The following is an 11,878-nucleotide window of genomic DNA, read 5'->3' as shown; positions in this document are numbered from 1 at the left end:
CTGACACTAGTGCCCTAAAAGTCCATTGATATTTGTACTACACAGATGAGCCCCAACTGTGCAGACAGGTCATGTACATAAAAACATAAACAAAGAGGTCATAATTAGTATCACCTACTACATTAAAGATAACAACTTTTAAGTGGGTTATAACAGAAGAAAAACTATGCACATCTATAATCATGGGGAGTTTGGTTCATATAAGAAAAATACTGTTAAATTATATTGATTTCTCAAAATCAAGGTAACATGAGTCATTTCCCAATAGATAATGGTAAAAGTATACAAATAAGAAGTTCTCAAAGGAAGAAATCTAAGCTATCAATATTCATATAAAAAATTCTCCAAATAATAATAAAAATACAAATTAAAATGACCGTAAGATTCTACCTCAAACATATCAGATTAGCAATAATGACAAAAATAAAAAATAACAATTGCTGGAGGGGCTGGGAAAGGCGCACTAATGCACTATTGGTGAAGCTGTGAATTGGTCCAGCCATTTTGGAAAGCAATTTGGAACTCTACTTCAAAAAGACACCAAACTGTACATTCCTTTGATCTAGTAATTCCATTTCTAGGTATGTAAAGCTCAAAGAGATCATAGAGAAATGTCTCATATGTACAAAAAATAATTATAGCAGCATTATCTCGTAGAAAAGAATGGTAAACTAAGGGGGTAGCCATCAACTAAATAATGGCTGAATAAATTATGGTGTATGAATGTAATAAAATATTATTATAGAATGAAAATTATGAAAAGAATTGATTCATATAAACCTGAAAAATATATGAATTGATGCAGAGTGAAGTAAGTACAACTATGAGAACAATTTATATAACTTTTTTTTTAAAAATCAACTTTGAAAGACTTAAGAACTCAACCAATACAATGACTCATCATTATATCAGAACATTGATGAATCATGTTACCTATTATGTGAGAGGATCAAGAGACAGACTCCAAAATATATTTTCTAACATAGCAAAGGTCAGTCAGTCAGTCAATAAGCATTTAATAAGTGCCTAATATGTGCCAGTCACTGTATTAAGTGGTCGAGCGTAGATTTGTTTTGCTTTACTATCCTTATTTACAAGGAATACAAGGAATACAAGAAATGGTGGTTGTTGTTGTTTTTAATTTGGAGGAAAATTGGGAGAAACTAGTGATATAGATGACAAAAAAAAGAAAAGAAAAAATGGCCATCTAGCTTTAAAAACACAAAAGGGAACAGAGAGAGGTTCAGTTAGAGACACAGACACACAAGATAGCTTTGAAACTAAAATGTTTGGTTATTTTTTTTTTACGTAAGCAATAAGTAATAGAGTCATGGTTTCATGAAAAAAAAAAAACCCTCCATTCATATGCCCAAAAAAACCACCCAAGATTAAAAGGCAACAACAAAAAAATCCAGATTCAATCTATAGCAAAAAGTTATATAACAATGTTTTAATTATGAAAAAAGCATCAATATCAAAAATTTTTATTACAGTATATTTAATATGAATACTTATAGTCTAAATAATTCCAAATATCAAATAGTGTTGAATCATTTTTTTTTAACCAACATAATATTTGTCCTTATAGCTCACATGTAGTTCCCCTACCCCACCCCCCTCACCTTGTTCATAGCATTGTTACTTCTACCTTCACTCTTTGTAGCCTACTTGACTTTCTTTGCAACATGTCTACTTTTACATGAAGTTTCAAATCACATACAATCCTCTAAGCCATTATGAAAAAATTATTCAAATAATGCCACTTTTAAGTTATTAGCACAACTGAAAAAGATATTGTTCCCCAGGTGAAATGTTGTCAGTCAACTTTCAACCTAAAGCAAATTTTATTTTCAAGTCAAAAACCCCAAATAAATGGAGCTGAGTTTATAATCGATATAACATCAGAATTTGGCATTAGAATCTAGGGATACTAACAGGTAGCTTTCCTATAATGAGGCATTTAGGGACTAATCATGGTGAATTATAGCATTAAGCTGCAAAACCAATGAGCAATTTCTGTTGCATCCTACATCACTTTAGCCCACAAAAGCTATGAAGTGTTTAACCCAAATTTCAGGTTGGGTGAACGAAGAAAAGGATTAATAAAGTCATGATGAGTACTATTTGCCCTCTCTGAAGTATGAAAAGAAACAAACATCAACAAAGCAATTAATATTTATCAAATCTTCCTATGTGTCCTAGGGATTGAAGCAGAGCCATTAAAGGACATGTTAGAAAACAGTAAAATCCTTGTTCTAAATGAGTTTAAATTCTCTTCATCATGCAAGATGGACCACAGAATCTCATCCATAATTTACATTTCAAAGGAGATATAAAATTGTCATTTTAATACCAGGAAATTAGGAAGAAAAATCACTAAATGCAATGTTCATTTTTACTAATCTTCTATTATCCACATTGCTAAAGATTTTTAACTAATATTTTATTCTAAACCCTTTCTAATTATATCAAAGTCAATTCAGTTCTTAGTAATACAAAGGTAGAGTTGCAAATGATTTTTGGATAGGAGAAAAGGAATTCATTTGGTTTTACTCGAGTACAAAACCCAGCTCATTCCACAGAGTTGTCACTGGGAACCACAAAGTTTATCTGTCTTCATAGAGCACTTCATCTATTTTCATATCATTTTCTCCAACTGGCACTGCACCACAGATCTGCTCTTTGAAAGCCAAAGCAATCGTATAAGGCTTTCTTTCTTGGTACTGCACGCAATGCTTCAGGTAGGTGTCATAATATCCCTTCCCCCTTCCCAGGCGGTTGCCCTGTTTGTCAAATCCAAGACCTGGCACGAAGATGAGATCCAGACCCCCTATTTAAAAAAAGAAAAGGAAAAAAAACACATGTAAAAGAGTTAACAAATTTAAAAAATAATGGATTATTTTAATCCTGCCATGTTATTAAAGATAGTTCCACTGGAATACCTGAATGTTTGCAAGTAATTCTATGTAATGCTTATCTTAAACCTAAAAGGCTGGTTCTTTGCCTTTTCTCTTTCAATTCAGACAATTAAATTTGAGTGTCTATTAAGAACTTGCTGTGTGCAAAGCACTGGAGATACAAAGACAAATCCCCCTAGACACAGACTGATGGGAGGTGTACAACATTTACACAGAAAAATATGTCGTTATTGAAAAGCAGCACATAACAACTAGGAGTGGAGGAGGGAGGTCATGGATGAAATGAGCCTAGAAAAATAAAAGAGAAAGAAATGAGGAAGGAGGGGATTTCATGGATGAGGGGCAGCCCATAAGAACAGAGAAAGGTTAGAGGTAGATTGCTGGGTTTGGGGCCCAGCTAGTATTGGGCGGGAACATAGATGTCTCAAAAGGAATAATATAAAATAAGATTAGAATGATGGGTTGGAGTGGGATTGGAGAAGGCCTTAAATTCCCAGACAGAATCATTTGCATTTTCTCCTAGAGACAAAAGGGAGCATTGAAGGTCTTTGAACAGAGGAGTCACATGGTTAGATGTATGTCTAAGAAAGAGCTCTGTGAAGGATGGATTAGAAAAGGAAGTGACAAGAAACAGCAAGATTATTACATTAGTGGAGAAGTGGTGAGAGCCTCAACTAAGGAAGCAGTCACCTTGTGAGGGGGAATATAAGAGAATGGATGCAAAAGATGGTGTAAGTATAACCAACAAATATAGACAATTGATTGGATGTGGAGCAAGGGAGACAGAAGAGTCAAGGAAGTTATAAACCAGGGTGACCTAGAGAATAGTGGGACCATCAAGAGAAATAAGAAAGCTTAAAAGAGGCGCAGGTTTAGAAGGAAAGATGTAGCATATGCATCTCAAACTAAATATCTACAAAGCAACTGATTATCTCCAGAGTCAAAGTACCTGGGTTCAAATCCCACCTCTGACAATTATTACCTGCATGATCTTAGGCATATAACAACCTCCTTAGGCCTCTATTTCTACAACTGTAAAATGGGAGAGTAGACCAGATGACATGTGAGGCCCCTTTCAATTCTTGATCTGTTTTCCTGTGATCTTTCCCTGTAAATCTATCTCTCTTTGTAACTTTTTTCAGTTTCTGTTGAAGGCACCACCACCCTTCCAATTATACAGGTTGAAAACCTTGGTGTCATCATTGACTCCTCATTCTCCCTGACCCCTATGTTGAAACTGAGAAGGAGCAATCAGACTGGTATGAGAAGAATCAAGAGATAACAGTGTCACAAATACTAAGGTAGGTAAGAATATCCAGAAAAAGGGAGGTGTTCAGCAGTGTCAAAGCTGTGGTAAGGTCATGGAGGATAAGGACTGAAAAAAGGTCATCAAATTCAGTGGATAAAAAGATCGCTAGCAATCTTTGAGAGACCAACTTCAACTGAACAGTTAGATCGAAAATCAGATTACAATGAGTTGAGAAGTGAGTATGTGGGCAGGGAGGCCGTGGAGACAGAAAGTGTTTTCAGGGAAAGAAAGAAGAAACAAAAGAAGAGTGTTGAGAAGATGGCAGAGTTAAATGAAGGTTTTTAATGGTGGGGGAGACCTGAGAATGTTTGTAGTCAAAGGGGAAGGAGCTAGTACACAGGAAGAGATAAAAAATGAGAGAGAAGATGATCAATAGGGCAATATCACAGAAATGACAGAAGATTACAATTAAGGGCACAAGAGGAGTAAACTTCAGCAAAAAGAAGGGACACATCTCCAAAGACTAGCGGAAAGGACACAATGGATGAAAATTAGAGGAGTGTTGATGTGTGGAGTAGAGAAAATGAAGAAATTTATGATGGATGGCTTCAATTTTCTCACTAAAGTAGGAGGCAAAGTCATCTGCCATGGGTGGGAGGACAGAGAAGCTTGAGGAGAGAGGAAAAGATTTGGAAGAGTCACTGGGAATGAGAGGTGGGGAAGACAGTGATTGAGTCAACAAGGGAAAAATAAAAAGATTGCCATGCAATTGTGATGAGTCCTTTTGAGAATAGGTGACATAAATTTGTATTGGACACAAAACGGTTGCATTAATTTTTCCACACTGCTTCAGCAGCTTGGGAGGAGGGAAAGAAAAAGTCAAAGGTGCCAATTGTGACTTAACATTGAGGATTAGTAGAGTGTGAATGGGTCAAAAACAAGAGGTCAAGGGATTTAAGGGTGGAGGAGAGTGCAAAGATGAATTGATTAAGTATCAGGTCAAAATAGGAAAGGTCAAAAAAGGAAGGGAAGCAAGACCAGGACAGAGGATGATAGGCTGGGAGAACTGAGAGGGATGAGGAAAATGAAGGACAAAGGATAGGCTTAGGAGAGAGGCAGAAAGAAAGATGCAAAGACAAGCAATTGTGAACAAAGAGAGGAATTTAAACATTGAAGACCACAGGGGTGGCATAGTTTGAGGAGAGGGGTAGGTAGAAATTGTGACTAAGCCTGTGGATGACTGAGGGGAAATGTAGATGTAGAGCATGGAAGGTCAAGGTTGGTGAACTCGGAGGGTCAGGCACATGAATACTGAATACAGATATATATAAGCCAGCTACTGAATTCCATAAGAAAGGAGAGAAATCAAAGAGATCAAAGAAAGAGGAAGAGGTCTTATATGTACAAAAATACAGCAGCTCTGTGATGTCAAAGAACTGGAAACTAAGGAGGTGCCTATCAATTCAAAAATGGCTAAACAAATTGTGGTTTGTGAATATAAAAGTAATATTACTGTGCTGTAAAAATTATGAAAGAGACAATTTCAAACACACTTAGGAAAACTTCTATGAATTGATGCAAAATGAAGTGAGCAGAACAGGGAGAATAATTTACACTATAACAACAACATTGTAAAAATGAACAATTTTGAATGACTTAAGAATTCTAATCAATGCAAAAATTAACTATGATTCCAGAGGACTGATGATGATAAATGCTACCCACCACCTCATCACAGAGAAACGATAGACTAAATACACAGAATGAGACACACATTTTTGTTTTTTTGGTTTTTTTTGTTTTGTTTTGTTTTTTTGTTTTTAGGCAATTGGGGTTAAGTGACTTGCCAAAGGTCAAGTGTTTGGTCTGAGGCCGCATTTGAACTCACGTCCTCCTGACTTCAGGGCCGGTGCTGTATCCACTGCGCCATCTAGCTGCCCCAAGACACACATTTTTAGACATGATCAATATGGCTCAACTATGCATATTTGTTAAAAGGTTGTTTTCTTTTTCTAGTGGAGAATAGGGACGGAGAGAAAATGAAAACTTATTAATTGGGGTGGGGAGGGAGATGGGAAGGAAGAAGAATAACCTGACTTGGCCAAGTGTGAGCCTTGATCTTTTTTTTTTTTTAGAATTACAAACACCTTCCTGATTAAATACTATATATATTTATCACAACAGCTTTTAAAGGACATTTGCCTAAGCTATGATCCTCTGAGTTTTCAAAGTATTTATAGCTGTCAACTTGCCTGGCAAATACCTAGTATTAGCTTCCCTTCCTCAAATATAATTTTGGTATCTTAAACAGATTCAACTTGTTTCCTCTGGATATTATCATTATGTCCTATTCATTTACTCTAAATTTTAATCATAGGATTATAGTCCTAAAGTCAAAATGTGCCTGAGAAGCTATCTACAACTCCACACCCATATATTCTACATTTTGCAGATAAGGAAAATGAGACCCAAGAAAGTTAAGTGATTTGCCCGAGGTCAAAAAGGCAGTAAGTGTCAAAGGCAAAATATGAACCTGGATCATAAATTTAGACAATGATATAATTAGAACTCAGGTCCTCTGATTCTAGATACAGTGTTCTTTCCACTAAAACCTGCTGCTCTTTGATAACTTAGCCTGTTATTGGCCCATTCTACTGCCCATGAAGCCTTCTCTAGGGAGAGCAGGTGCTATTACTACCACTATCACAACCACTAATAATAACTCTCATTTAAAAATATTGCTCCTTACATATATTACCAATAAGGATAAAAGGTTTTTTCCATTCATTACAACCACCACCCAACTGTAATTTTAGACTTTCTTGAAGATAATGAGGCCAGCCAAGGTATGGGATTCAAAGTATTTCTTCTAAGAAGAGGGCTCCCTATAGACAAAACATCTCTTTTAGCCAAAGGATTCTACACCACACCAAAGCATTCCATTTCTATAAACATTTCCACAGAACTCCATTCCAATAAAGCCCTTCAATCATTCCCCCAGACCTGTACCAGGAAGAAGATAATTATCTTATCTTATAAACTATATAATACATTCATCAGTGAGTCATTCAACAGGCATTTCTTTTTTTTCCTTTTTAAAAATTTTTTTTTCTATTTGTGTTTGTTTTTTTTAATTTGTTTTCAACATTTACTTCCACAAGATTTTGAGTTCCAAATTTTCACCCCATCTCACCCCTCCCCCCACTCCAAGATGGCATGCATTCTAAATACCCCTTCCCCTAGTCTGCCTTCCCTTCTATCTCTCCCCCCCTTCTCTTATCCCCTTCCCCTTCAATTTTCCTGTAGGGCAGGATGAATTTCTGTACCCCATTTCCTGTATTTCTTATTTGTCAGTAGCATGTGAAAACATTTTTTTTAAACATGTGTTTTTAAAACTTTGGGTTCCAAATTTTCTCCCTTCCTCCCTCCCCACCCACCTTCACTGAAAAGGCAAGCAACTCAACATAGGTTATACATGTGTAGTTATGCAAAACACTTTCATAGTAGACAAGCTGTGAAAAACTAACTCTATTTCCTTTAATCCTATCCTGCCCCCCCATTTATTCTATTCTTTCTTTTGACCCTGTCCCTCCTCAGAAGTATTTGCTTCTGATTACTCCCTTTCCCAATCTGCCCTCCTCTCTATCATTCCCCTACTCTCTTGTCCCCTTCCCCCCCTATTTTCCTGTAGGGTAAGACAGATTTCCACACCTGCTTGGATCTAGGTCACAGTCCTGGGTGGTGGTCCTGGGGAGAGGAGGAGCATTGATGTGGTGGAGCTTGTGGTGGAGGTGGAGAGGAAATCTTCCTCACAGTTCAAAGGCAGAAAAGAGTACTTGTGGTCACTCATAGACCAGAGCACAGGCCAGGAAGAGTAGACACCTCGCCTTTGATCATACCACCTTGGAAGAATTGAAAATTTACAGGTCCCTAGAAGTATCTCTGAAAATAGCTGCACAAAATCCCTGAAGCTTGGGACAGTACACCCTCCACACTGGAAGCAGAACCCTACCTTAACAAAGAGTTTAAAAGTCAAATAATTGGCTGGGAACATGAAAAATCAGTATAAAACAAAACAAACAAACAAAAAAACCCCTCAAGATTATAGAATCTTACTTTGGTGACAAAGAAGATCAAAACATACAACCAGAAGACAACAAAGTCAAAGTTCCTATATCCAAAGCCTCCAAGCAAAATATGAATTGGTCCCAAGCCATGAAAGAGCTCAAAAAGGATTAAAAAAAGCAAGTAAGAGAAGTAGAGGAAAAATTGGGGAGAAAAATGAGAGTGATGCAAGAAAATCATGAAAAACAAGTCAACAGCTTGCTAAAAGAGACCCCCCCCAAAAAAAAATACTGAAGAAAATAACACCTTAAAAAACAGACTAACCCAAATGGCAAACGAGGTCCAAAAAGCCAATGAGGAGAAGAATGCCTTAAAAAGCAGAATTGGCCAAATGGAAAAGGAGGTCCAAAAGCTCACTGAGGAAAATAATTCCTTAAAATTTAAAATGGAGAGGCAGCTAGGTGGCACAGTGGATAGAGCATTGGCTCTGGAGTCAGGAAGATCTGAGTTCAAATTGGCCTCATACACAAACACCACAGCACATACTAGCTGTGTGATTCTGGGCAAGTCACTTAACCCTGATTGCCTCACATTAAAAAAAAAAAAGTTAAAATGGAGCAAATAGAAGCTAATGACGCTGTGAGAAATTAAGAAATTATAAAACACAACCAAAATAATGAAAAAATAGAAGAAAATGTAAACTATCTCATTAGGAAAACAACTGACCTGGAAAATAGATCCAGGAGAGATAACTTAAAAATCAATGGACTACCTGAAAGCCATGATCAAAAAAAGAGCCTAGATATCATCTTTCAAGAAATTATTAGGGGCAGCTAGATGGCGCAGTGGATAAAGCTCAGGCCTTGGACTCAGGAGGACCTAAGTTCAAATCCGGCCTCAGAAACATGACACTTACCAGCTGTGTGACCCTAGGCAAGTCACTTAGCCCCAACTGCCTCACCAAAAAAGAAAAGAAAAAAAAAAATATTAAGGAAAACTGCCCTGATATTCTAGAACCAAAGGGTAAAATAGAAATTGAAAGAATCCCCCGATCACCTCCTGAAAGAGATCCCAAAAGGAAAACTCCCAGGAATAATAGCTGAATTCCAGAGTTCCCAGGTCAAGGAGAAAATATTGCAAGCAGCCAGAAAGAACAATTCAAGCATTGTAGACACACAATCAGGATAACACAAGATTTAGCAGCTTCTACATTAAGGGATCAGAGGGCTCAGAATATGATATTCCAGAGGTCAAAGGAACTAGGATTAAAACCAAGAATCATCTACCCAGCAAAACTGAGTGTAATCAATGAGGGGCAAAAAATTACATTCAATGATGTAGAGGAATTTAATGCCTTCTTCAGAAGTCAGTGCTAAACAGAAAAACTGACTTTCAAATACAAGACTCAAGAGAAGCATGAAAAGGTAAATAGGAAAGAAAAATCATAAAGGACTTATTAAAGTTGAACTGTTTATCTTCCTACATGGAGAGATGATTTTTGTAACTCATGAGACCTTTCTCATTATTAGGGTAGTAGGAGGAGAATAGATAGATAGGACACAGGGTGAGTTGAATATGAAGGGATGATATCTAAAAAAGAAAATTAAGGGGTGAGAGAGTAATGTACTGGGAGAAGGAGAAAGGGAAAGGTAGAATGGAGTAAATTATCTCACATAAACAGACAAGAAAAAGCTTTTACAGTGGAGGGGAAGTGGAGGAAGGTGAGAGGGAATGAGTGAATCTTACTCTCATAGGATTTGGCTTAAGGAGGCAATAACATACACACTCAGTTGGGTAGGCAAATCTATCTTACTCTACAGGAAAGTAGGGGGAAGGAGATAAGAGGAGATGATAGAAGGGAGGGCAGATTGGGAGAGGGGATAATCAGAAGCAAACACTTTTGAGGAGTGACAGGGTCAAAGGAGAGAACAGAATAAACGGGGGGTGGGAGAGGATGAAGGGAAACATAGTTAGTTTTTCACAGCATGACTATTATGGAAATGTTTTGCATGACTACACACATATAACCTATGCCAAGTTGCTCACCTTCTCAATGAGGGTGGGTGGGGAGGAAGAAAGGGAGAGAATTTGGAACCCAAAGTTTTTTTAAAAATGTTAAAAACTGTTTTTACATGCAAAAGGGGAAATAAGATACAGGCAATGCAATATAGAAATCTATCCTGTCCTACAGGAAAACAGAAGGGGAATGGGATAAGAGAAGGGGGGGGGAGTGACAGAAGCAAGGTCAGATTGGGTATTTAGAACGCACCCCGTCTTGGGGTGGGGGGAGGGATGAGATGCGGTGAAAATTTGGAACTCAAAATCTTGTGGAAGTGAATGTTGAAAACTAAAAATAAATTAATTAATTAAAAAAAAAAGACATGGAAGTGAAGAGGAAGAATGTTCAAGGAATGAGAGCCAACTCTTCCAAAGGCACAGAAACAGGAGATGGAGGGAGGTACCTGAGCAACAGCAAGCTGGTCACTGTAACAGAGAGCACGGAGGAGGGAGTAGGGGTAAACAGACTGGAAATACAGAAAGACTAGGCTGTGAAGAACGTTCAGTGCCAGGTCTTCCTAGCTCTAGGCCCAGCGCTCTAAGTAGCACTAAGCACAGTGTCAGGCACAGAGTAGGTGCTTAATAAATGTCTACTGATTATTTATTGACTTAGTAAAGTAACACGGAGGTTGGAAAGAAGAAAGTGTTTAGGGAAAAGAAAATCAGTTGTTTGGGGTATGCTGAGTTTGAGTAGCCTATAGGATATCTAAGCTGAGATGTCCAAAAGGCAGTTGGTGATGTATAACTGTTGATCAGGAGAAAGATTAGGGCTAGATCTAAGATCTGAGAACCATCTGCATAGAAACAATTGAACTCATGGGAGCCAATGAAATCAACAAGTGAGAGTGCAGAGGGAAGAGAAACAAGGGCTGATGACAGAGACCTGAGGCACTAACCTAAGATACTGGATATGACCTGGAAGGAAGGCCAGCAAAGAAGACTGTCTTCCCCATTCTTATTTCTTTTCTTCTTCTTTTCTTTCTCATCCCTTTGTCTCTCTTTTTCCTATTCCCTACACACAGCTCAGTTGTGGCATCTGTGAGGGTTAGCTTTAATAGCTATTGCCGGTCAATGAGTTGTGCCCCTTTCCTTCTGTTTAATGAACCAATCAATTAAATCACATCATTTGTAATCTTTGTATCTTTGCTTCTTCTCAACTATTTTCATCACTTCCTGCAGTTTGGGTTACTTTGGGTTTGTGGCAGTTCTGAATGGTTGAAGGTACCATACTACTGGATAAATGGATGTTTTTTTTTTATCTATATACCTTCACAAGTTTCAAGTACAATAGTTATCAAATATTGAAATATCACTACTTATAACCTTGGAAATAGCTTACTCACCCAGGATGATAAGCTTTGCCAAGTGAACATAAAAGAAGGAAGGTTTAATTTACTTTATTGCCCTATGAAAGCTCCACAGAGGAGACTGGGTCAGGCAAAAATAAATGAATGAATGAATAATAATTTATGTGAGTAGATACTTTTTTTACTTATTTAGAAAGTTTTTATGAAATTATAAAGTGTTTCATATTGAGAACAATTAATGGGCCAAGCACTGACTAGTTAGACCTAGAAAGCACAAGGGA

At 37.4% G+C, this 11,878-nt stretch overlaps 1 protein-coding gene across 1 annotated transcript in view; it reads right to left on the bottom strand.

The window, feature by feature from the left end:
* Window positions 1–1,407: 1,407 nt before the first annotated feature.
* MTHFS (methenyltetrahydrofolate synthetase) overlaps window positions 1,408–11,878 on the bottom strand; it is a 100,267-nt gene continuing 89,796 nt past the window's right edge. Inside the window, exon 3 of the mRNA XM_027851393.1 lies at window positions 1,408–2,830. Within this exon, the coding sequence (XP_027707194.1) occupies window positions 2,607–2,830 (224 nt within the window). The 3' untranslated portion in view covers window positions 1,408–2,606. The remainder of the gene's footprint in view (window positions 2,831–11,878) is intronic.

Source organism: Vombatus ursinus, unplaced genomic scaffold, assembly GCF_900497805.2.
Source record: "Vombatus ursinus unplaced genomic scaffold, bare-nosed wombat genome assembly UNPS02009205.1, whole genome shotgun sequence".
Classification (NCBI taxonomy): Eukaryota; Metazoa; Chordata; class Mammalia; order Diprotodontia; family Vombatidae; genus Vombatus; species Vombatus ursinus.
This window is presented reverse-complemented; position numbering and strand designations above follow the sequence as displayed.